The 26786-nt window shown below is 44.7% G+C and overlaps 1 protein-coding gene across 2 annotated transcripts in view; it reads left to right on the forward strand.

Moving 5' to 3' along the window:
- Nucleotides 1-20950, forward strand: part of LOC142497872 (phospholipase A2 inhibitor and Ly6/PLAUR domain-containing protein-like) — a 31575-nt gene extending 10625 nt beyond the window's left edge. For both annotated transcript variants that reach the window (XM_075606271.1, XM_075606270.1), the window contains exons 2-5: nt 13629-13748; nt 16033-16179; nt 17267-17407; nt 18653-20950. In XM_075606271.1, the coding sequence (XP_075462386.1) occupies nt 13629-13748; nt 16033-16179; nt 17267-17407; nt 18653-18846 (602 nt within the window). In that variant the 3' untranslated portion in view covers nt 18847-20950. The remainder of the gene's footprint in view (nt 1-13628; nt 13749-16032; nt 16180-17266; nt 17408-18652) is intronic.
- The last annotated feature ends 5836 nt before the right edge of the window (nt 20951-26786 follow it).

A 26786-nucleotide genomic window follows, 5' to 3' on the forward strand; every position in this document is an offset into this window, starting at 1 on the left:
GGTGGGGAGCTGACTGTGCTAATTCATTATTAACACACTTGGCTGCAAAGAGAGACAGAAACCTGGCACGGTAAAAGCCCACGGGGGTGACTCTGTTTTATTTGTGTTGAAGATCCCCCGTTGGTTGTTCCTTTTCTTCTTTTTACTCCCCTATCTCGCGATCCCCCCTTATTCAACATGGTGAGAAGCCAGACAGAGCACAATTACTGCAGCGTCCACTCCCATTCCAGCCATGTACTGTCGATTACTGCAGTATTAATAGCTCCTTACTGCCACTTCAGACACACTCTATCGCCCAGTATTGTCTTATCTTGAGCTGCTCGGTGGTAGCAGGGGCAGCAATGCAAGTGCAACGCGGGGGTAGTTATCCTAACGCACACAGTACTGTATGGTGGAAACACGTAGGCGTTTGTGTCGTAGCTGGATTTGGAGCCATTGGATCATGAGAGCAAGAGTCGCAGCAGAATAATATGGGCGGAGAAGCTATTACAGGGGTTGGCTAACTCCAGTCCTCAAGGGCCACCAACAGGTAAGATTTTCAGGATACCCCTGCTTCAGCACAGGTGGCTCAGTCAAAGACTGATCCAACTGTGCTGAAGCGATATCCTGAAAACCTGACCTGTTGGTTGTCCCTGAGGACTGGAATTAGCCACCCGTGCTCTAGTACAATTGCAGTTACTTTTGGAAGTATCGGCCATGCATGGGTTCAGTGGTATAGCTGTTCAGTGGAGCGCTGGTGGCATTTGCTGTTCTACTTTACAGCTGCAGTCCCGAGTACTTCTCTTTCATCTTGTGTTTGTTACTGTAGTCATTTAACAGAGTTCATTGTGCTTTTTAATCTGCTATTTTATTTTTAATACTTAAAGTTACTTTTTCTTATTTTGAGACTTGGGAGCGGTTGGATTCCCACTGGTTGCTCCCTTCTGCGTTTAGTAAGTGCTCGTACAGACTGTCTCCTCCACCTCTATTGGCTTTCTGATAAGGATAGGATGGGCCAAGGATGAGGAAGGCCCGGGCCACGGTGCGGAGGCTGTGAAGTCACTCGCGTGAAGCGGGTGCTTTCCCTGGCCATGGTGGATGGCGTTCCTAGGGGCGTGGCTAAGGACATCACCGAGCTGGGTCACCCTCATTGGGCGAACTGCTCACGTGACCTCACGTGGATGTGATCATTGCCTTAAGGCAATCTGATCGCGCCCTGCGCGGACGCCTCCCCTCCATCCTCTTTCCCCCCTCCCTCTCCATCCTCTTTCCCCCCTCCCTCTCCATCCTCTTTCCCCCTCCCTCTCCATCCTCTTTCCCCCCTCCCTCTCATCCTCTTTCCCCCCTCCCTCTCATCCTCTTTCCCCCTCCCTCTCCATCCTCTTTCCCACCTCCCTCTCCATCTTCTTTCCCCCTCCCTCTCCATCCTCTTTCCCCCCTCCCTGTCCATCCTCTTTCCCCCCTCCCTCTCCATCCTCTTTCCCCCCTCCCTCTCCATCCTCTTTCCCCCCTCCCTCTCCATCCTCTTTCCTCCCTCCCTCTCCATCCTCTTTCCCCCCTCCCTCTCCATCCTCTTTCCTCCCTCCCTTTCCATCCTCTTTCCTCCCTCCCTCTCCATCCTCTTTCCCCCCTCCCTTTCCCCCCTCCCTTTCCCCCCTCCCTCTCCATCCCCTTTCCCCCCTCCCTCTCCATCCCCTTTCCCCCCTCCCTCTCCATCCCCTTTCCCCCCTCCCTCTCCATCCTCTTTCCCCCTCTCTCTCCATCCTCTTTCCCCCTCTCCCTCCCTCCCCCTCCCTCCTCTATCCCCCCTCTCCCTCCCTCCTCGTTCCCCCCTCCACCCACCTCCCTCTCCATCCTCTTTCCCCCCTCCCTCTCAATCCTCTTTCCCTCTCACTCTCCATCCTCTTTCCCCCCTCTCCCTCCTCCTCTTTTCCCCCTCTCCCTCCCTCCTCGTTCCCCCCTCCACCCCCCTCCTCCACCCCCCTCCCTCTCCATCTGTTCCCCCCTCCCTCTCCATCCTCTTTCCCCCCTTCCTCCTTCCCCCTCCATCCTCTTTCCCCCTCTCTCTCCATCCTCTTTCCCCCCTCCCTCTCCATCCTCTTTCCCCCCTCCCTCTCCATCCTCTTTCCCCCCTCCCTCCTCTTTCCCCCCTTCCCCCTCCATCCTCTTTCCCCCTCTCTCTCCATCCTCATTTCTTCCTCCCTCTCCATCCTCTTTCCCCCCTCCCTCTCCATCCTCTTTCCCCCCTCCCTCTCCATCCTCTTTCCCCCCTCCCTTTCCATCCTCTTTCCCCCCTCCCTTTCCATCCTCTTTCCCCCCTGCCTCTCCATCCTCTTTCCCCCTTCCCTCTCCATCCTCTTTCCCCCTCCCTCTCCATCCTCTTTCCTTCCTCCCTCTCCATCCTCTTTCCCCTACCCCTCCTCTCCCCCCTTCTCCCCCTTCCTCCTCCCCTCCCCCCTCCCTCTTCCTCCCCCATCCTCTCCAATCTGATTAAATGGATATTTAATTGCTGGGCCAATCAGAAACATGGTTATAATCTAGCAGCCAATCAGGGAGCATCAAGGCTCAGTTCATCAGCACGCCGGAACTTTAAACAGCCAGCCAACTGCATTGCGTGGTGCACACTGCCTCAAACAAAGGTGTCCTGAACAGAGCGGCAAAGCAGGGACCAGTGAGGCAACTGACCCTGGTGTGGCGGTGATGATCACCCACAGCGGGGATTGAGGTGACCACCTACACTGTGACCTGCACTACTCACTGCACCCATGTCCAGGCATCGCAGGGGTGGCGGCAGGTGACTGGCGGCGGAGTGATTAAGACGCTCCCGATGAGGAGAATACAACAGGACTGGGCCACTGAATACATTACATCACATGCAGAATAAAATGATCAGAATACCAGAAGTGCCCAAATAAAATAAAGGGACCATATAATACCCAAGTGCAGGGCAGGACGGGCGCAGGCCGATGGTACAGTAGGATACAATTGTGGTCATTTTGAAGAGAACCTGATGCGATTCCACTTTTTTCTATATAAAATAACTGAAAAGCAAAAAAAAAGGACCTAAATTGTGCAGCTTTTGTATGTTTGTCTACAGAACACATTTTCCTAAAAATTGGAAAGTTACACAATATATTACCCTGTAATGCTTTCTGCAGTTTGAAACAATGTGTGGAGCCTGTATCACATTACTGCATCTGTATTACATTACTGCATCTGTATTGCACTCTGGCAGACTCAAGAGAGTCCGGGCTATGTCCTCATTTGTTAATGGGGCACAATGGGCTGTCGATAATAATAGACAAGGACCAGCATTCACACAGTCCTGCTCAAAGATCGTCCTTGTATTCTGTGCTCTTGCTGTAAGTGGCACGGGGTCTGCTCTGTGTCAGATTTTGTGCCATCAAACTGAGTCATTGTTTCTATTAACCCCAGCAGCGTTGGTAAAACGTAAATCTGTGGGGCATAGCTGCGAGTTGGGCAAATCCAGGTGAAAAGAGGACTTCTCCATCGAATTTGCATGCTTTTGTAATATAATATAATATATAATAATAGCATGTTTTTGTATAGTGCTGCTAGTTATACATAGCACTTTACAGAGACATTTTGCAGGCACAGGTCTATGTTTTTTTTTTGGTGCCTGAGGCACAGGGAGATAAAGTGACTTGCCCAAGGTCACAAGGAGCCGACACCGGGAATTGAACCAGGCTCCCCTGCTTCATACTCTCAGTGCCAGTCAGTGTCTTTACTCACTGAGCCACTCCCTCTCCCAGTCCTTATTGCATTTCCTAACCATGAAGAAAAGGCTTTTTTAGAAGCAGCTTCATACCAGGTCTGCAAATCTGGACAAAATGACCAAAAAGGCTGAAATGCACATTTTTTATTTTATTTTACAACTAGCTGAATTCCAATAGCTTTGTCAAGGGTAAATTGCTAAACTGCTTCAAATGGAGGAGGAGCAGGACGACTTCAATTTGTATGCTAATTTGCATGTCTTAGACTTAGACAGGTCTGCAGCCCTGCTTTTCACCATTATAACCAGCACACAGCACTTCCACTGCATCAAGGGATTCTGGGAAATGACAGTTTTAGTTTCTTTCCTTTTTCATTAGATGGCTTGGGGTGTGGCATGGTGTTCTAAATCAGGGGTGCGCCAATCCTTATATGGAAAATAGCTGAAGCACTCAAATGCAGGTATATCTCAAAATGATAATAAGCCAGACCACTGTACCAGGGTACTAACAATTGATATAGTACCTATTGTGTCATATAATGGGTACTGTCCTCCTGAAGACAGGTGGTGTGTGGTGCAACCCACTCACCATCAGTCTCATTGGCAGGTTCCCCTGAAAAATATGCAAATACTCACATCCTGGTAGGGCAGGCAGGCAGGCTGTGCAGCTACTCAATGCAATACAGGGAAAAGGGAGACCAAAAAGCGCACCAGCACAAACGGAGCAGGAAGAAACCAGGACAAAAAAATTATTAAAAGGGCACTTTAATGTGGCAAAAGACCCATCCAATGCATTTCGAACGTCGCAGCGTTCTTTTTCACGTCTTTTTTTGCGACGTTCGAAATGCATTGGATGGGTCTTTTGCCACATTAAAGTGCCCTTTTAATCATTTTTTTGTCCTGGTTTCTTCCTGCTCCGTTTGTGCTGGTGCGCTTTTTGGTCTCCCTTTTCCCTGTGCGCCAATCCTTACCTTTCCTCCATGTCATTTGATGCCACGTCATGTGACGTCACATTTCCATGGCAACGCGTTGCCATTTGACCCCACAGCGTCATCTGGCTCTGTGTTGTCATGGCCGAGTCGCCAGAAGCCGCTGGAGAGACCATTGGAGACATACAGAGGCCTCGCACGCTCCCCTGACATTTTATTTAAATGTTGTGGGGAAGAGCATGGGGCATCTGTAAGGAACCCCCTACCCCCCCCGAAAATGTCACGCCCCCAATTTGAGCACCCCTGTTCTAAAGGGAAGCGCTGTAAGCAAGTCCCTTGGCAACTTAACATTTCAAGTTTTTTTGCGGAGTTTATTTTGTTTTGTTCATTTTTATTTTCCTTAAAAAGGTTTGTAAAGGGCCAGTCTTAAAAAAAACCAAAACAATGTATTGTGTAATTACTGGTGTTCAGAGACTCCCGCTCTCCCCCCCCCCCCCCCACCTAGTCACTCTCTTCCCTCCCAAGTCACTTCCCCCCTATGTATGTGTAACATGGTATGTCCATAATACCTCTCTTTCCCCCACAGTGTATCTGTGATGTAAGTCCCTAGTAAGTTCAGGGCCTTCATGGGTTAATCTATGGGCCAGTGACCCCACCTCATGCTCCACTGGTAAGTGCAGGAAGTAAGGTGGTGACTCATGGCCTGCGTACAGCCTATGAGACATAGGTATAGTCCCTGAGCCCGCCCCTCTAGAGCCTTCCCAGTGAGGTAGCAAAGTTAGTTGAGTCTTGCTCTTCCTGGTGTGGAGAGAGCATGAGCTGTCAGACTCCCATTGCAAGGATGAGCTGGCCCACTTTAGGCCTAAGGGCCTAAAAACCATCAAGACTCAAAGCCCCACACTATCGGGGAAGCACCACCCAGAAGTCCTGGGACTTTGGACCTCCATGTGTATGCGGTAAAAAGAGCTGCTGCAGCATGTACAATAAATCCATCTGTTCATCACACCTCTGCCTGGGTGTCAGTTCCTGTGCAGGTGGGGTAAGGAGTGTAGTGGTGGGGACTGACATCCATACATCCTGGAACCCATCACAGCTGGAGGTGCTGATACCATGAGCAAGAACCCAGAGATCCATCCATAAGCCTGTCCTATTGCCCCTTACCATCGCGGAAACTCAGATTCTCCTGACCTCACAGGTATGCCTCAGCACCATATACACCCACACCATGTTGCAGACTGTAGAATCTCCCAAGGGGGGGGGGGGGGGGGGCAGGGTTATATATGTATCTATGCATATATCTCTATGTCTATCTCTATAAGTAGAATATATTATTACTTACTGGTGAAGGGCAGCAGGATATGCATAATGCATATTGTGCCAGCTAGTTCCACCAACAGCTTTCCCAGAACCAAGGACTGATGGAACTTTGACCCTATTTCTGGTTTGTTGTCATAGGAGGGCCTGTGATTGTTTGTCCTGTCCGCAGTCCTGGCGACAGCGTGAGATGCCTCGATTCAATTAAATCAGCCTTGTGCAAAAAAAAAAAAAAAAAATCTTCCGTTATTATTTACAAATCCAAAACAAAATCAAATTCCAGCAAAACCAAAAAAAATTTCTTTTTTTTTTGTTTCAATTTTTTTTATTGTTTTGGAGAGACACAACAAATATTCAACATTGGTACATATATATTATTCAAGTATTAACAGTTGTGTTTAAAACAAAAAAAGCTCTACAGTTCGTTATCAGTGCTTAAATAAAATATTTGTTTTAACATAGTCTTTGTGTTAATATGATCTGTTTCCACATCTTAGGCTGTGCTAGGGAAGCAGCCACCTCCTTGCGTGACTCTCGTAGAATTTAGCAAAGAATAGAGAAGAACAGAGAAAAGAAGAGAAAGAAAAGGGGGGGAAGGGGAAGAAGCCCATTTATCTAGTCTCTCTGTAGTTATGTCTATGTGTTCCTAATTGCCCGGCCAAATTTCCCAGATTTTGTGAAATTTGTCAAGTTTTTGGCTCAATTGCACTGAAAGGAGCTCCATCATTTTTATTTCCCTTAGTCTCCATAGTACCGTCTGTCTAGAGGGTGCGTTCACCTTTTTCCACCTTTTTTAGAGCCAAAACACCCATGAAAGTTGCCACCGTCAGTCTTGGAAAAGCTCTTTGGTTTTCACGCTTACTCCGCCTGTGCTTCTTGGTTTGTAGAATACTCTGTTCTGCTACTGTGTCATTAATACCAACGAGTCAATATCATCCAAAGAAGTTTACATTTCAGAAACCTGGTATTTTAGAAGTTTTAGGAAGGATTAGACTTAGAGTTAAAGATGCTATTCATGTTTAGTGTGCACTTCTGAATGGTGCCGTTATGGACTTTAATTTGTATGAAGCAGAAACTGCGAGTTGATGAAACTTTGGTTATCAAAGAGTCAATTAAATAGAACATGTGGCGTATAGATTGTAACTGTAACTGTGTCAAAGTTGAGGAGCCTTACAATAAAGTTTCTTACATGGTCCTTCGGCCTCGGCTATAGTGGAAACGCACGCTTCCGCACGCCTCGGCACAGCGCACACGCCTGCAGCAGGAGAGATTTCCTGATTTCCTTAGCCTTAGGTAGAGATATTTATGCTATCACAGACCTCATGGAGATTTTTCAACGCTAAGGATATTGACAGAAAATGACAGAGATGCAGAATTTGAACCTCCTGTAATTTGGCATCACATAGATCTTCCATAATTCCTCCAAGTCCCACTCATGAAAAACACATGCTGACATACAAGGTGTATGTATATAGGAAAACACAGGGGGTGCCCAGTGCTACATCCAAATGACAAAACATACATGGTAATAATTACAAGAAATGATGCTTCAATACTAATAACATTGCTAATGCTAATAATAAAATATGGTTTTTTAGTTAGAAATTTTGGCCAAAACATCATAAGCTTGCACACCAAACGTCAAGGTAAACCATAATAAGTGCAAGTCCTACACTACACTGCATTTGTTCCCAATACCTCTGTATGAGGGGGAAGAACCATAATAGATTCATTACCTGCAGCAAGATAAGACAATCCACCATTAAAAAGGGGGAGTTGACGTGAGCTCTGGGGGAGGTGCCACAACCTCCATACAACTGATTCCAGTCAGAAATTAATTAACACACAAACCCAGCAAGCTCAAACGCCCACACCCTCCTAATATTGACTATATGTAATGCCACATAGAGTGCAACTGGGCTGTGGCACATGAATATAGCAAACGACAAGGGGTGCCAAGTGCTACATCCAAATGACAAAACATACATGGTAATAATTACAAGGAATGATGCTTCAATACTAATAACATTGCTAATGCTAATAATAAAATATATTGTGGCACCTCCCCCAGAGCTCACGTCAACTCCCCCTTTTTAATGGTGGATTGTCTTATCTTGCTGCAGGTAATGAATCTATTATGGTTCTTCCCCCTCATACAGAGGTATTGGGAACAAATGCAGTGTAGTGTAGGACTTGCACTTATTATGGTTTACCTTGACGTTTGGTGTGCAAGCTTATGATGTTTTGGCCAAAATTTCTAACTAAAAAAAACATATTTTATTATTAGCATTAGCAATGTTATTAGTATTGAAGCATCATTTCTTGTAATTATTACCATGTATGTTTTGTCATTTGGATGTAGCACTGGGCACCCCCTGTGTTTTCCTATATTCACGTGCCACAGCCCAGTTGCACTCTATGTGGCATTACATATAGTCAATATTAGGAGGGTGTGGGCGTTTGAGCTTGCTGGGTTTGTGTGTTTAAAGGTGTATGTATGTCTGCCTTTTATATAGTGCCATTAATGTAGATAGCGCTTCACAGTAGTAATACACGTGATAATCATATAAATAAATAAAAATCTACAAATAACAGATCATGGGAATTAGTGCTTCAGACATAAATGTAACATTGTGGAAGAGGAGTCCCTGCTCCTAAGAGCTTACAATCTAATTGGTAAGTAGGAAGAACGTACAGAGACAGTAAGAAGGTGTTCTGGTAAGTGTGTCTGCAGGGTGCCAAGCTTTATGTATCAGGTTTATAGTATTAGCCACGGAGCTACTCATATGCTTCGTTATGCAGGTGTGTCTTAAGGTGGGTCTTAAAGGTGGACAGAGAGGGTGCTAGCCGGGTATTGACGGTAAGGGCATTCCAGAGGTGTGGGGCAGTCAGTGAGAAAGGTTTAAGGCGGGAGAGGGCTTTAGATACAAAGGGAGTAGAGAGAAGACATCCTTGAGCGGAACGCAAGATTCGGGATGGTGCATAGCGAGAAATTAGGGCTGAGATGTAAGGAGGAGCAGAAGAGTGTAAAGCTGTAAAAGTGAGGAAGAGAATTGAGTGTGAGATGCGGGATTTGATAGGAAGCCAGGAGAGTGATTTCAGCAGGGGAGACGCTGAGACAGATTTAGGAAAGAGTAGAGTGACTCTGGCAGCAGCATTTAGGATAGATTGTAGGGGAGACAGGTGAGAGGCAGGAAGGCCGGGCAGCAGGAGTTTACTGTAATCGAAATGGGAGATAATGAGGGCCTGAGTCAGAGTTTTAGCAGTGGAGCAATGGAGGAATGGGCATATCTTTGTGATACTGTGTAGGAATAAGCGACAGGTTTTAGATACATTTTGAATGTGAGAGAGGAGTCGAGTGTGACCCCTAGGCAGCATGCTTGCGTTACTGGGTGTGTGACAGAACTTCCAACAGTAATGTAGGAGGTAGTAGAGCCAGGTTTGGGATGAAGTATGAGGAGCTCTGTATTTGCCATGTTAAGTTTAGGTCGGCGGAGGGCCATCCAGGAGGATATTGCAGAGAGACATTCAGAAACTTTGGTCTGTACAGCAGGTGTAAGGTTAGGGGTTGAAAAGTAAATTTTTGTGTCGTCAGCATAGAGGTGATATTTGAACCCAAGAGATGAGATTAGGTCACCTAGAGAGAGTGTGTACAGAGTAAAAAGGGGAGGTCCCAGAACAGAGCCCTGGGGTACCCAAACAGAGAGATCAATGGAGGAGGTGTTAGCAAAAGAGACACTGAAAGTATGATGGGAGAGGTAAGAGGAGATCCTGGATAGAGATTTCTTACAAATACCAAGAGTATGGAGAAGGAGAAGAGGGTGGTCCACAGTATCAAATTCTGCAGAGAGGTCAGTAATATGAGCAGTGTAATGACCTGTCTTTGGCAACATAGAGGTCATTAGTTATTTTAGTAAGGGCTGTTTCAGTGGAGTGAGCAGTGTGGATGCCAGATTGTATAGGGTCTAGGAGAGAATAGGTGTTGAGAAAAATGGAGTAAGCGAGAGAATACAAGACGTTCAAGGAGTTTAGAGGCAAAAGGCAGGAGGTATGACTGTTGCATGTATGAAGGAGGAGGGAAGGGTACCAGAGTAGAGGGAGGAGTTAAAAATGTGTGGGGGCATAGGGTTTATAGTAGGAGCAAGAGGTTTTAGGAGATGAGAGGGAATGGAGTCAAGAGGGCAAGTGGTAGAGGGAGAAGAGGAGATCAGCAGTGACACATTCTCTCTCTGTGACAGCCGAAAAAGAGTAAAGGAAGGCAGGAGGAGAGTTAGAAAGAGGTGTAGGATGGAAGGAGAAAACAGAGGGGATGTCCTGATGTATAGATTCCACCTTTTCCTTGAAATAGTCAGCAAAATCCTGAGGTGAGATGAAGGAAGAAGAAGCGGCAGCTGAGGGTGGTCTGAGTAGGGAGTCAAAGACAGAGAAGAGTCGGCATGGGTTAGGCTTGTGTGTGCTGATTAGTAAAGAAAAGTAGGTTTTTTAGCATGAGAGCAGAGTTGAAACTTGATGGCATACATTTGTAGTGAAGGAAGTCTGCGAGTGTGAGATTTCCTCCAGAGGCGTTCAGAGGAACGAGCACAAGAACGCTGCATGTGCGTGTGGGAATTTAGCCAGGGTCTGGTGTTAGAAGGGCGAGTGCGGCAGAGAGAAAGCGGGGCATGTAAATCAAAAGCGGAGGATAGGGCAAAGTTGTAGTCCCTGACCAGGTTGTCAGGGTCTGGAGCAAAGCTGAGAGAGGAGAGAGAGGAGCGTAAAGTGGAATCAAAACCTGGTAGGTCCCTGCAGAAATGAGGGGTAGATGGAGATGGAGAAGGGGAGAAGTGAGAGAGAGAAAATTAAATGAGACGATGGTCAGAGAGAGGAAAGGGGGAAATGAAGAAATCAGAGGGAGAACAGTTTTTATTGAAAACCAGGTGTAGGTGGCCATCCTTGTGTGTGCTGGCTGCAGTCCATTGTTGAAGGCCAAAAGAAGAGGTTAGAGAGAGAAAGCAGGAGGGCCAAGGGAGAGAGGGGTCATCAATATGGCAGTTGAAGTCCCCAAGGAGAAGAACAGGGGAGTCTGAGGAAAGAAAGAAGAGCCAGGATTCAAAGTGAGAGAGAAAGGCAGAAGGTGGATGAGTAGAGTTAGGTGGGCGATAGATGACCGCCATGTGGACAGGGAGAGGAGAGAAGATCTGGACAGTGTGAGACTCAAAGTAGGGAACAGCAAGAGAGGGAGGAATAGGAAGGGTTCGGTAATGGCAGATAGAGAAGGGCAGGAGCCCCACGCCTCCACCCCTGCTATCAGGGCGTGGAGTGTGGGAGAAGGAAAGGCCACCATAAGAGAGGGTAACTTCCAGAGCAGAGTCAGACTGAGTGAGCCAGGTCTCAGTTATAGCAAATAGGAGCAGAGAGTGAGAGAGAAAAAAGTCATGCACAGAGAGAAACTTGTTAGAGAGGGAGCGAGCATTCCAAAGGGCACAGAAGAAAGGGAGAGAAGTGGGAGGGTGATGGGATGGGTATGAGGTTAGAGGGGTTGACACCAGAAGGAGTGGAAATTGCATGTGGGAGGCGAGGACGAGAGCAAGGAGAAATAAAGCCGGGACCAGGATTGGGAGAGATATCCCCAGAAGCAAGGAGGAGAAGCATACAATGAAAGAGAATGTGTGAGGATGATTTGTAGGGGTGTGTTTTAGTGCAGGGTATATAGCAGTGTAGCGTCAGTGGGCGCAGGTAAGAAAGGAGTTCATGTGACCTGAGAAGTGGTGAAGGAAGGAGAGATGGAGATATATGAATAGAGTTAGAGATATAATGAGTCTGGTAGAAAGAAGTGCGTACGTTGAGGAAAAGTGAGGTCACAGCAAATATAAATAGTAAAGGCGGCATCACAGCAGTAGTTTAGTGCTGAGGTGTGCAGTCTGGGATAGATAATATCCTCCTTTCCAATGTAGTTCAAATTCAGGAATCAGGACCTGTAGGTGTTATTATTCACTCCTTTTGAACTCCACACTGCATGCTACTTAAAAAGGGGCTACTTTAAATATGGGCTGCTACACAGCAAAAAGCTGCTAGGTCTGTGGTTTATATAGCTAACAAGTCATGTGACTGACTTAGGCCTCGGTCCCGCTGCGCTCGTTGGCGCGGGCAGCCACACGTGAGTTCCCCACCAGCAGGGGAATCCTGCGGAGCCGGTCCCGGTCCCCCCTGGCGGCACAGCGCACTACACGCTGTGGCGCGTCAGCCGCTATGAGACACAAGAAAATGGTGATCCCTAGCGTTGACGCGTCACGTGGTGTGGCTGTGAGCCAATGGGGAGGGGAGGCTTCGGGAGGAGAGGCTTCGGGGAGCGGGAGGAGTGTGGAGTGAAAGCAGCGTGAGTGCGTGTCTGTGTGTATGTGTGAGTGCCTGTCTGTGTGTGTGTCTGAGTGCGTGCCTCTGTCTGTGTGTGTGTCTGAGTGCGTGAGTGCCTGCCTCTGTCTGTGTGTGTGTGTGTGTCTGAGTGCGTGAGTGCCTGCCTCTGTCTGTGTGTGTGTGTGTGTCTGAGTGCGTGAGTGCCTGCCTGTCTGTGTGTGTGTATGAGTGCGTGAGTGCCTGCCTCTGTCTGTGTATGTGTGTGTGTATGAGTGCCTGTGTGTGTGTGTGTGTATGAGTGTGTGTGTGTTGCTTACCATCAGCAGCTCCAGCCCGAGCCCGTGGAGGGAGGGGGGGGGGGAGAGTAGCGGGTCCCTCCGCTCAAGCCACGCCCCCCCTCCCTGTCAAACCTCCCACTCCCGCCCACCTCCCGCTCTGGCTCCCGCTCCCTACAGACCGCATATCGCGGTCTGTGTATGTCAGCGCCCCGCCTGTCTGCAGCGCGGGAGCGCTGACTCTGGGAGCGGGGCCTTAGCCTTAGGTTCGGCACAGGCAGCTCAATTATCACATGTGAGGCATATTAAAGCTGCAGTTGTCTTTTTTTTTATTTTTTTATTTATTTTTTTACTTCAATAGTTTCATGTGGGCAATCTCTACTTAACTAAAGAACTGTATAGCTGCAGGTCAATTAGTTCTCCCTGTATTGATAGGCGAAATTTGGTGACATAATTAGTGAAGGGATCTGTTTTTCTTTTGCTTCAGTCTCTCAGTGGAAGCTCATGAATATTCATGAGCACTCCTGCACTGACATGTGCTAGAGGGAGGGCAGGGCTGACAAAGGGGAGTGCCAGGGCTTGTGACAGGACACAAAGGGGCAGTGCCTTAGCAAATGGTTGTTAAAATAGAATACAAGAAAATTGGTCTTTCAAAGTTGTTTTTTTAAAAACAGAAAATGCTAAAAGTATTTTTTCTTACTACAGAACTGATTTATTAAAAAAAACACACATGCAGGATATTGCCTGAACTGCAGCTTTAAAACAAATGGTACTTCTAAACAGGCTGTTGTCCTGCCTCTGCCTAGGTGTTACAAGTTGATTTAAATTAAGAGACACAGCAGGGGATGATTTGGAGACAGACAATTGAAATATGTTTTTTATCTGAGAAAAAAAAAGGGGGGGCTGCCGTTGTAATGATAGAAGTTCCCGATTTGCATACCCATCTGAATATGCCACAGTAACATGCAGATAAAAAGACCCTATGATTGAGAATGTCACTTTCAATGAAGCATTACTTGGTAGCTCAGAAGTAGAAGTTTGAAGCCGGTTTATTTTGTCTTTCAGGTTATTCTCTCTTGTGTTCGCACTGCAATGCTCTTGGTGAAACATCCTGCACAGGCGACGAAAAGAAGTGTCCATCTGATGATTATATGTGTGGATCTACCAACACCGTCACCATAATGGGTACTGTATCATGGCGGGTGAATGGGAAGATGTTTTTGGCGTAGTCCCTCTCAAAGGTTCTCGAAAAGTAAAATATTTGTAGACATATTCCGCACCTTGTTTCTATGTTTGATTTTATTTTTTTTTATTTTTTTAATCTCTCCTCGGAAATAATATTTTACACGCAAACACTAGCCATCATTATTTGTATATTATGAAAGGAGACAAGGAGAGAATAACAAGATGACCACGTGGGAAATCAGGAGTGCGTTGGATTTGGATGACATATTATATGGACAATAAGAACATATCTAGGTGATGACACAATCAAAACAAGGGCTGATCTTGAGATCACTTGTTCCAACTCAAAGAGACCCAAGAAGGCGATCATAAATTAAATGATAATTCAACAAAGGCATTTGTAAGGTTTAATTAGTATTTTAGGCCTGCACCTATTTTACAGGACAAAGACAATAGAGAGTACTATTTACTGTGTTGATGTTTTAGTATTTATATATTTCCTCACAGTGAGATCAGATCAGAAGTGGCAAACTCCAGTCCTCAAGGGCCACCAATAGGCCAGGTTTTAAGGATATCCCTGCTTCAGCAAAGGTGGCTCAGTCATAATGATTGATACAATGCCTGTAGGGGGCTCCTGAGGCCTGGAGTTGTCCATCCCTGGATTAGATAGATGTTTGGGACATCAATCAACATGAGAGCTGTTATGGACCATGTAATAGGGACTTATCACTGTTTGAGTGAAACTGTCTCTAAACCCATCAGTGTGCTGGTTAATGGCACACAGGCAATCAATCGGACTCTACCTGGCTGATTAGGACTTTTAGAAAAAGCCTGATCTGAGAAACAGGATGGAGATTCCTTAGCTCACAAGGGAGCTGACATAAGGAAAGGGAGGGCTATGTTCTGGGAGCAAGACACAAGGGGACCAGACCTCTATGCCTGGACCCTCGAGCAGACACCTACCCGGTCACCATTTACCTGCATTAAGGTACCGCTGATAATTTGGGGTGATAAGTGGGTAAGGGGCTTCCCCCCCAGCCTTGCAGAGAGGGACTAGAGAAGTAAGTTAGTTCTTATACAGGGTTAGGTGTTTATTGTTTTATGTATATTTTTGTGTGCTTTATTGTTTAAAGGAACAGGCCTTTTTTTAATTAATTTAATTTCCCCTTAGAAACGGTCTCCATTGCCTCTGCACACATCTCTTATAGACCATCTTTACCAAGTCCATTTACTTGAATGGACTGATTTTTATCTGTATGGTCCAATGTACCTAAAATAATTTGCATGAAGCCTGCCTCACCAGTCCAATTGCCTCCACTGTCCCCACTGTCAGACTCTTCACCATGCCACTGACAAGACTAAATCCAGAGACCTGACTCCAATCCTGCCCACCAACCAAGCAAGCTCTCAATGCACCTAACCCATAACCCGACCATAATGTTCCCACCCCTGCCCACCAACCAAGCAAGCTCTCAATGCACCTAACCATTAACCCAACCATAATGTTCCCACCCCTGCCCACCAACCAAGCAAGCTCTCAATGCACCTAACTCATAACCCGACCATAATCTTCCCACCCCTGCCCACCAACCAAGCAATCTCTCAATGCACCTAACCCATAACCCGACCATAATGTTCCCACCCCTGCCCACCAACCAAGCAAGCTCTCAATACACCTATCCCATAACCCGACCATAATGTTCCCACTCCTGCTCACCAACCAAGCCAAGCTCTCAATGCATCTAACCCATAACCCGACCATAATCTTCCCACCCCTGCCCACCAACCAAGCAAGCTCTCAATACACCTATCCCATAACCCGACCATAATGTTCCCACTCCTGCTCACCAACCAAGCCAAGCTCTCAATGCATCTAACCCATAACCCGACCATAATCTTCCCACCCCTGCCCACCACAAAGACATTTGAACAATTACTCTATAATCAAATCTATATGTAACCACACCTTTGTTTTACTAACTAATGTACCAGGATACGGGCACTATATAAATATTGTCACAAATAAATACATTTATTTGGAAGTGGAAATTTCGGTGGGTTAGTATTTCTGAACTGACATTCATCTTTAACTAGAACAACAAAGATTTAGAAAAATCATCATGGCATTTTGCCACAGCTATCTTCGTTACCGGAAAGTGACACTGCCAGCCAAGTGATAAGAGTGTACTGTAATACGCCAAATGTCGCAAAATCTTCTACCAAAAATTTCCTTTCAACAGTTCACGATGTAAACTGCTATTCTCTTTCTCACGTTTGTCTGTAGAGGGAGTGGCAAGTAAAATGTTTACCAGGTCATGTGAAAAACGCAGCGCGTGTGGAATTTCTGCGAGTATTGGTTTTCTTAAAGGCAAGATTAAGACAGCGACGTCTTGCTGTAACATGGACTCCTGCACCCCCTCCATGCCTATATGTAAGTATCAACGTCTCTGATGACATTGATGTGGATCTTTATTAAGGATGACAATACCCGTGCAAGCGTTGCTACTCCCTATGGTGTATAGGGTTCCCTTTGACTTTGGGATTTCTTGGACAGTTGATTTATACTGTCTGCAGTGCATACGTATAAGATGGGGCAGGTGTGGGCAACTCCAGACCCCCCAAGAAGTTCAGGTTTTCAGGATATCCCTGCTTCAGCACAAGTGGCTCTCGACTGAGCCACTGATTGAGCCACCTGTGCTGAAGCAGGGATATCCAGAAAACCTGACCTGTTGGTGGCCCCTTAGGACAGTAATTGCCCGCCCCTGGCATAGGGCCTCACAATATGAGGGGCCTCAAAAATAGAAAATAGTGAATGCATTTCAAGTTTTAAAATCTGCTGATAAAGTAGATATGGGGAAAATGAAGATTCTCTAAAATTATGGCCATTTTTGTGCAAATATGACCCTAAGCATCAAGTGCATCAAAAAGTGACAAACTTCGTAGCTTTTCATTTGAAGACATCATCAATGACTTTGCTCCTCAAAAATCACGAAAGAAAATGTTTTAATATCAAAATGAATGTGATGTGCAAACGCTGTTTGTTTTAGCTTTCCACCGGCATCTTTGCGAGTATTATGCTTTCATTCATTCCAGTTTCATGTTTTATATTTTTCAATGTTCACTTCAGACAGAATAATCTATTTCTAATATTTGAGGCCTCTTTAAACGTGACATAGCTTATGTCCCCAGAAGGTGAAAGTTGGTCCCGAGCTGTTTTTGAGAGTCTTATTTATATGTTTCTATAGTTTTCCCTTGTGCTTTGGGTATGCTCGTCACTTATTTCATTATAAAAATATACTGTATAACAGGCATCCTATAAATATGCAACGCTATATTATAACAGTATTAGCTCTCCTGCAGTATTTTCTACAGTTACAGACACGTGTTTACAGTACACTACATATCACTTCATAGTTCAATCTGGTTTAAAGTCCATCCTTTTTCTCTTTCAAGGCTCTATGCACCGACAAGTGTTTTTTTTGCAACTGTGTCTGACTCTGTCTGTTTGTCATTGTAAGTGCCAATTGAGAACTTTCAGAAGAATGGAGTGACCTGTCAGAGCTGCACCTCCTCGGACTCTTACTGGTGTCACACCGGGGAAACGATGGAATGCACAGGAGAAGAGAAAAGGTGCATTCGCCAGTCTACCAAGACCTCAGGTATTTGCTGTGTAATTGCAATCACTAGACATGTCTGGTAACGACATTGCTGCATATAGTAACGACGTTGCTGCGATGTTGCTGCATTCCATTAGGGTGTCAAAACTAGCTTTATGAGACTGCAACATACTTTTCGACATATCCTGTAGCTGAAAGTGAGGAGCACTGAAATGAAACTACATTACACAGATAGCGTTCAATGAAGCCCTACATTGGAAACATGGAAATTGTCAGCAGGTAAAGGTAACTTGGCACACATACTAGCTGTCTAGTTCCTGATAGGTTGAGATGTTATATAAAACCCCTGACAATTCATCTACAAGAATAATGGGGCAGGGATAAAGGTGTGTTGTGTATTATGCATTATACAGTCTTATGGCGGTCCGGGGTTCAGTTTTTTCAATATAATTATAATATAAGAATATGAGTTCTAATCCTTTATTAGAGAGTTATCTAGAGAGTTATCAACTACAAAAGGTACTGCGGGTTTTGAAAACGTCACTTTCTAGAGAGTTACTACACAATGTCCCCTCCAGATCTGCAGATCATTAGTTACTAGTGAAAATAGAAAGAAAATGATCACACCTTCGCTGGATAGGTCTGGAATTCCATGATCAAATACGCTCTAAACTCCCACTTTATCCCGTTTACAAGTACCCAGTTACTCAAGGCTGACATATTAAGAGACCTTCTCTTTAGTGCTTCTCCTACAGCTTAAAGTACGGCCCTTTTCTCACTTACCCATCTACTTCAGGGGGTGGTCAACTCCAGTCCACAAGGGACACCAACAGGTCTAAGACTGAGCCACTGATTGAGCCACCTGTGCTGAAGAAGGGATATCCTGAATACCTGACCTCTTGGTTGTCCTGGAAGATTGGAGTTGGCCACTCCTGTCTAATTAATGTGAGCATTTTCTCTACACTGCCATAGTGCAAAGTTACGCTGCCTGCACGTCGCCCTCCGCTTCACCACATTGAACGTACACCGTATGGCATTGCACGTTCTACGCACTCTCCTACTATACTATTTCCTACTCTTCTGTTTCATTGTACGGACAATGTTTTAGGGAAACCCTGTTGCCTCACTGCCTCCATTCTATATTGAGATACAGTTACACCAGTTGTTGTTCCGTTACACCGAGATTATATTGTACCTACATTGTACAAACCACTGTGTGCCGTGAAGCACTACCTCACTAAACTAGACGTGCTCTGTAATCGCACACCTCTATTACCCTTCTTACAGGAGCTAAGTCCAGCACAATTGCTGTCCGTGGTTGTGCCACTAAAAACATCTGCGATCTTGGTAACCAGGACCATGATTATGGACGTATAAAGACAATAACAGAGATGACCTGCACCAGTAGCAGCATCAACGTCCACCACAACCTGCTCCTTCTGGCTCTCGCGGCTCTGCTTTCAATGAAACTAATGTTGTAAGTTCCACCTGCCAGTCACTTGTACGTTAAATGCCACTGTCTCTGACACTATTTAACTTGCCATACAAATACATTGGGAGAGCAGCATATATAATGTATATGGTTTATGACATCAAGCACTTATGTGCATGCAATATACAGTAGGCACCATTGTGCACTGCATGGGACAAGCTTTCATCCAAGGATTCTCTTTATGTTCTCCACTGTTCGGCGATGCCATTCCTGAATTAGATCATTGTTTTATGGGGGAGGAGTAAAGTACTGGGTTACAGTAGGTCCTGTTTGTGGATCAATTCTACGACTTTCTGTCTAAAGCCCTCTCCCCCCTAAAACCTCTCTCACTCACTCACTTACTGCCCCACACTTCTGGAATGTCCTTGCTCTTAATCTCCGATGGGCACCCTCTCTATCCACCTTTAGGAGCTTTCTTAAAATGCACCTGCTTAAGGAAGCATATGAGTAGCTCTGTGGCTGATACTATACATATCAGATGCACCGACCTTGACCTCTTGCAGACACACTTACCAGAATACCTTCCTACTGTCTCTGTTAGTTCTCCCCACTTACCACTTGGCTTGTAAGCTCTTCGGGGCAGGGACTCCTTTTCCTAATGTTACTTCCATGTCTGAAGCGCTTATTCCCTTAATGTGTTCTATTATTATGTCCTGTGTATTACTGCTGTGACGTGCTATGTACATGAATGACGCTATGTAAATATATAAATACATAAATTCCTCATACTGCCTCTGTAAGATCTGCCCATTACCACTTAAATTGTAAGCTCTTTGGGACAGTGACTCCTTTTCCTATGGTTTTATGTCTGAAGCGCTTATTCCCCTTATGTGTTATATTATAATATCACGTGTATTGTAAAGACCTATGTACCATGATGACACTATATAAATAAAGATATACATACATACATACATACATACATAAATTCCTGCCTGGGACAATTCCATCCACATTGGGGCAAATTGCTTTATTACCGATGCCTTCCCATAAAGTAGATATAAACAATGAACATCTCCATTTATCTTACATGGTAAACCATTCTTAATTTAAAAATAAAAGGAGGTAGATTTTACCATTTGAGGACTCAAAAAGACATGGATCACTTGTATAAGTAATGACATCTAAGAACAAAACAGTTCTTAGTGCAGATTTCTAACCTATTATTCTGAGTCACACAGTGGCCTGCTCATGAATTGGGAAGGTTGTAAATAAATGGTTCTATAAAGCCCAATGCTCTCATAAATGAAGAAAATTACCTCACATTGACATATTCCCAATAAAGCCAATCGTAATCATTTCCAGTCACTGAGAGAACCTGGTTCCCACTTGGTAGCAGGGTTAGGAGAAATATTTATGGAGTCATTGGGCTCAGAAATCCTAAATAAATACCCCGTTCATTTAATGCACGTCGAAGAATCCAACAGACGAGAAACAAAAATAATGAAAACAATATATCACTGGAGCGGAGCAGCAAAAAACGAGTCATAATAAACATAACAATAACCGTTAATGGTGATATGAAAATAAAGTGTACAGTACAGTATCTTTTGCACTAGTATTGACCTCGCACGAATGCCATTTGAACATTGTGTATGTATATATATTTATTAAAGAACATAAGAGGTGTTGTGGTTTGTGAATAAAATAAATGTCTACAATGGATTTTGTATTAACCCCTTATTAAATGTGTTTTTTTTTTATGAAGTCCACTGCAGTAATTCAAGGCATAATTGCTACTCCCTGAATCCTGGAACACATTTCGGATAATGTACAATTAATGGTCACATAATTCACATAATTCAACAAACAAATAATCTTATAAATTGGCATGTTAATGTCATCACTCAAACAGCAGAAATGACTTTTTATGTAAAATGATGTTAATGTATCCGGGCTTCTGTTGTGATAATCTTGCAATACAATGACTGGAATGTGTTATTTTAATCTTATTGACTGCTTGTGTCACCTCTCATTTGCTTATATGATTCACTGATGCTGATGTGCAGTATTAATATGGTTTGTTGTTTTCCTGTGGAAAAGCCTTGGAACAACACCAAACAAGCGTTCGCTAAATAAACTACTTCAAAGAATTCTCGTGTTGCCAACAGTTTGCACTTTGTTTAATTGAATGGATATATTTAATAAAATGTGATAATCGATATCTCCCGTTAATGGTCAGCCACGTAACTAATCTATATTAAGCAACATCGGTTATTGCACTTCAATGTTACAGGCGGTCCCCAGTTATCCAAGGGAACCCATTCTGGAAGAAGAGTTGGATAGTGAAACCGTTGCAAAGTGAGTCCCATGTTAATCAGTGGCGGTGAGCGCTGGATAAGAGAGAGAGAATGAGAAAGGGGGTGAGAGAGGATGAGGAAGAGGGGGGTGAGAGGATGAGCAGAGGTGGGCAAAAAGATAAGGAGTGGGTTGGGAGGGGATGAGAAGGGGCAAGAGCACGAGGACGAAGGGCACGAGAGGATCAAAGGGGGAGAGAGAGGACAAGGAAAAGAATGGTGAGAGGAGGAAGAGAGGGCGAGAGAGGATGAGATGGGTCAGAGAGGATGAGGAGTGGGTGAGAAAGAATGAGGAGGGGGGAGTGGGTGAGAGAGCTTTATAATTCCACTGCCACAACGGAATAAGCCTTTTAAATTTTTGGTAAAAAAACATATTACACTATTGCAAATAACAAAAGGGATAGACAGCACTCAAAATGACAATGAACCGAATGCAGGGTGCAAAAGGAATAAAGTGGACCCTAGTTCCTCCAAAATAATAACCAAAATATAAAAATGTGTTCCAGCACTCACTGCCTGATAGAATACTATAAAACTTGGGAGTATGCCAAAAATGAAAACAGTTTACTTATAGAAGCGATTGAAATGAAGTCGCCTCGTATTGTCGCCTTATGGGCTTCCCATGTGTTGATACAGGTCCCTTGTTGATTTGAAAATATTCTGATGGAGGTGAGCGCGGGGGGAAATTGGGATGCCTGCATTTCTTGTCCTCTGGGATATCTTGGGGGGCCGAACCACAGCTGCTCCTATCTCTCTTAGACCAGCTGGACTCTTCATGCTCTTATAATTTGCCGGGGTTCTGTAAAAGCTGGAGCGTTTCCGAGGTGCAGCGGAGGGATACACCCTCTTGGGATCAGGGGTTGATCGGGTCTCCGGGGCCGCGGGCTGCCTTGAGGGCCGTCCTTGAGCCTCCGCACCCCTGTTCTCGACCTACACCGCTGCGCCTGCTTTGAACGCCTTGAGAGCTTGCCACCCCGCTGCTCCTGAGACCCGAGCTCCTCAGAGCCGGGCTCGCGGGAACCCTGGCTGGGGTTCTTATACTAAAAGTCGGGTTGGTCTGGCACCATCTCATAAAGCAGGGGCCATGGCCTCAGATCGGAACACAATCGCAGCCTGCGGTAACAATCAGTACCCACGGAAATAGAAGTAAAGAAAGTTTTACACCTGGCGCTGGTCAGCACGGTGGATTTTGCCACGGCCATGGATGTCGTTGATCTACTAATCCAACCAGGTTCTGTACTCTGACGGGTATGGGGGATTGTATGGCCCGGGGACAATGCTGCCATGTTCAAGCTAATGTGGGAGGGACTTCTTGACACTGAGGGGGATACAATATATCAAATCTTAAAATGTACATTTCAAGTTCAAACATGTAAAGTAAAATGGTTGGTGAGGACCGGGCCTCCGACTCCCATGTTTAAAGGATTTTTAGTGGCAGTGACAGTTAAGCTCATTTGGTTATAGTTCAAAATGACAAGTTAAAGAAAGATTCAGCGGGTTGCTTAAATGATAATATTGTAAGAATCTAATATGGAGATCTCAGACACTGAATGAGTCTCTTAGGCACGTTCTATAGCGCCGTGCGCGCGGAATTTTAGTTGGCTGACGTTAGTCAGCCATTCTATAATGGCGCCGCACGCGCGCACGGCAGGGAGAGGGGAGCTGACAGACAGCGGCGAAGACTGGAGAAAGATGATTTTGCGCCGCTACCGACGCTTAAATGTATGTGTGTGTATGTATGTATGTTTGTGCGTGTGTGTGTGTATATGTGTATATGTGTGTGTGTGTGTGTGTCAAAGGTAAATAAATGTAAAAAAATTATTCAACTTTTTTATTTTTAAAATATTATTTTATACATAATTCACAATCTCTACACACATACACACACATACATACACATATACACAACACACATACACATATACACACACATACACACAAACACACACAGTACCTTCACTCACAGCATACACATGAAAAGCATGCGGCACATGCAAGCGCGTTCGCACATGCACGGCCGCAAACAGTATAGCATGGCCCTTAGCCATACCGGTCGGACTAAATGTTCTGCTTTTGGTGTCTGCTCATATGGGAGGTACACATTTTACACATTTTAACATAGTGCAAATCTAAAATGTTTCAAAGTTTACCTGAATAGGCTGGGAATCCTACTCCTCCCCCCCCCCAGTCTACCCTGCCCTCCCCCCTCCATCCTCCCATGCCCCCCCGCCCCCATTGAGCTCTCCTTCATATCTAACTATCTAGATTATATACAAATAAACAGGAAAAAAATCAGTGCAAATCAACACAATTATTGTAAATATAAATTGTCAATAATCCATATTTTGTCCAGATAACAACTATAAAAAGAATATAATGGACGGAGTGGGACAGATCCTGGGGGTCTCAGCTGCTTCAGATGGAATGACTAGTCCCAGGAAGATTCTAAAAGACAAAAAAAATAGAAGTGCACAATTGTGGTTTTGGAGAAAACTATAAATGCGCACACTCACAACTGTAGTAGCTGCAGGACAAAGTCCAATAGAAAACAACCCTACGCGTTTCGTCGTGCTGTCAGTGACTTTCACAGGGGATATGCCTCATGAGGAAGTCGCCGCCAGCGCGACGAATTGTACAGGTTTTTTTTCTATTGGACCTTGTCCTGCAGCTACGTCACAGCGTCACGCTGCGACTAGCCTCTCCCCCCCACAGACACGAAAACGGAGCTTAGCGCTGTAGGAGATTCTGTACCAGGAAGTGCTGTGGAGGTGGACACACGAATCCCTCTGCAACTGTCAGCTGTGCCCCTGTGGTGTGTCTGCTACTGAGCACTTTCCATCTCTGCTCCAGCAAGACACAAGGATTCTGCTACCAGTGTGCTGTGCAGATCTCCCCCTGTGTCAGGTTATACACACTGCGTTTTAAACTACTACACTTCTGAGTGTGCATTTTTATGTTTTTTTCCAAAACCACTATTATAATAAATTGAATTAGGCTATGAGGCATGCACCTCTGTATTTTCTTTTTTAAATACAGAGGTAGAACAATATATTAAGTATTTAGGTCATATTTTATATTTCTAGACCCTTCCCAAAATCTGAAAGGGGTAGGAAGGGAAGCTTTCGCATACCTATAGAAAGTAGATTATGTCAATCTCCTCGTTTAGCCCATTGGGTATCATCGTATTTAGTGAATAAATCCAAAAGGACTTCCGTTGTGCTCAGTTTTTATTTCTATCTCCCCATCTCCGGTCTAATGGGATGTGTTCTATACCCTTAGCTCTCAGACCTTTGGGATCCTGATTATGAGACAAGAGAAAGTGTCGTGATACACTGTGTACAGTAGCATGAAGCCTCTCTTAATATTTCTGATATGTTCCCGTAGTCTAATCTTAAATAACCTTTTTGTGCTTGCGATCTCTGACTAATTCACAATTGTTTTCTGCAACAGGAAAAGGGAAAATTTGGTATGGTTTGCAAACTCATGTGAAAGCTTCTCACATCTCTGGGTGACAGAGCCTCCTAGTACAGGTATAATTTGCCAGTGCCACAGTGCTTTGATAATGGGGAATATATCAAATATATACATCCCAACCTTTTGGTTGGCAACTCCCCAAAAGTAGTGAGTGACCTGAGATGTAAAAAAAAGTCACTGCCACCAACTGCAGTAAACTATTTGTGTGAGTATGTGTATGTGTTACATTTTATACATAGTAGGGTCTCTTGTGTCGCTTGTGCTCTCTTAGGCTGGGATCATACTGTGTGCGATGATGCTTGCGCGCCCACACGCACCAGGTACAAATTGCAGGATCCCTTCTAGGCCGCTCCTAGTGCACGCACGACGGAGCGTGATGGCGCGACCCCCGTTTTGAAAAGACCAAAAAATGTGTCTTTTCACGTGGCGCCCGAGTCACGGGTTCAGCCAATCACGGCGAACCAGCTCCGTGACTTCATAGCCACGCCCCCCGCATGGCCATCAGCACTATGAGCAGAGATCGCTTGTGCTGCCCATTAGGAGCTCGCACTCTTGCTGGTAAGCTTAGCCTTACCATGTTGATGACTCTCCAGTGCTTGTGATTCAACAGGGTTCTTATTTACTACTGCAGTGAAATTCTATTGACAGCTTTACAGCATCTGCAGTGCATTACTTTAATCCTCCTCGGGTCCAAAGCCACCATGAGTATACATGGATCTATCCTGCGCAGATGAATATTGAAGAACTTCAGCTTGACTTTTCGCCAAACTATTCATACAGATGTTCAGCGGTTTCTCCTCACTTTCCCAGGAGACCTGCCTGTGTGTGTTCTGCACTGCCCTTCCCACCTTTAATCCGCTGCATATGCTTCTGCTTCAGAAGGAAGCACTTGCGGTTAGCCAACAGTTTTAATAGGGAATTCATTTCGGGAAAAAAGAGTTACGGGTTAAGCGTGGTTGCTAAAATATTTGGGGGAAAATGTAAGGATTGAAAGATATAAAGTTAATAAAGTTAAACTTGTACCGTATGTGTTTCATTAACTCGGATGACACCCTAGAAATTCCCTGGCACTACAAATTGTTCCAAAGTTCCTGTTATGGAGGCAAACAATGAATCCCTTATCTGATGTGATCTGGGGCAACACACAGCCTGCTACAGTAACGGCACACAAGGGGAAAAGTCAATGCAAAAAGACCAACTCCCTATTTATATCAAGGAAATGGAATCGCATAGAAAGCAATGGAATTTTTTCCTTTGATATATCTGGGTGTAACTCTTTTGCACCCAGATTTGCAGCAGGGGGTAAATAACTCCCAAAGTTACATAGTACATAAGGTCGAGCAAAGAGATATGTCCATCAAGTTCAACTTTTATTAAATTATACTGTAATTTAGTGAGATCATTAGCAAATTTTTTTTTTATCTTACTATTGATACAGTGGAAGGCAAACACACAATAACCCAGTAAAACCTTTACCAATTATGGCTTATGATTAAAGAAAATTCATTCCTGACCCCAACAATTTCTTGCTGGGTTGAACTTAATCGGCATATCCCTGTATACCATACTGTACATTTCTAAAAAGACGTTTAAGCTTTTATTTAAGATATTTACTGTATTTGCTTGACACTATTCATGGGTAGTAAATTCTGCATTTTCACTGTTCTTACTGTAAAGATCCCTTTCCTTTTTCTGCTGGTGAAATCTCCTTTCCTCCAATCTCCTATGTCATTGTATCGGTTCTTTGCATTGACTTCAGATATCTTTGCAATCGTATTTACCTCTCTTAGGCCCGGATACATCAAGCTCCAGTAACCCAAAAATGTGGTATTATCGCCCAAGCAAGCGTTATTTTTATTGTGCAATACATTATTGCAGCACCGCTAGAAATTATGCATTTTTAATCGGATCCGCTAAAAATATAGGATCTTGAAAAAAAAGAAAAGTCTAATACCGCATTTGTTTAGATTATCGGCCATACATCATGTTCCGATATTTATTGAAATGGTATTAACAGTAGCAATACTGCACATTTATTATCACCTATTCCAGTCTGGCGTTAGCCGTAGCTTTCCTACTGTATGTATATCACGGCCAATATATTGGTCATAATATACACAGGCAACATAAGTCCAACTAGCATGAAACAGATGATAAA

The sequence above is a fragment of the Ascaphus truei genome, chromosome 6 (assembly GCF_040206685.1).
Source record: "Ascaphus truei isolate aAscTru1 chromosome 6, aAscTru1.hap1, whole genome shotgun sequence".
Taxonomy (NCBI): Eukaryota; Metazoa; Chordata; class Amphibia; order Anura; family Ascaphidae; genus Ascaphus; species Ascaphus truei.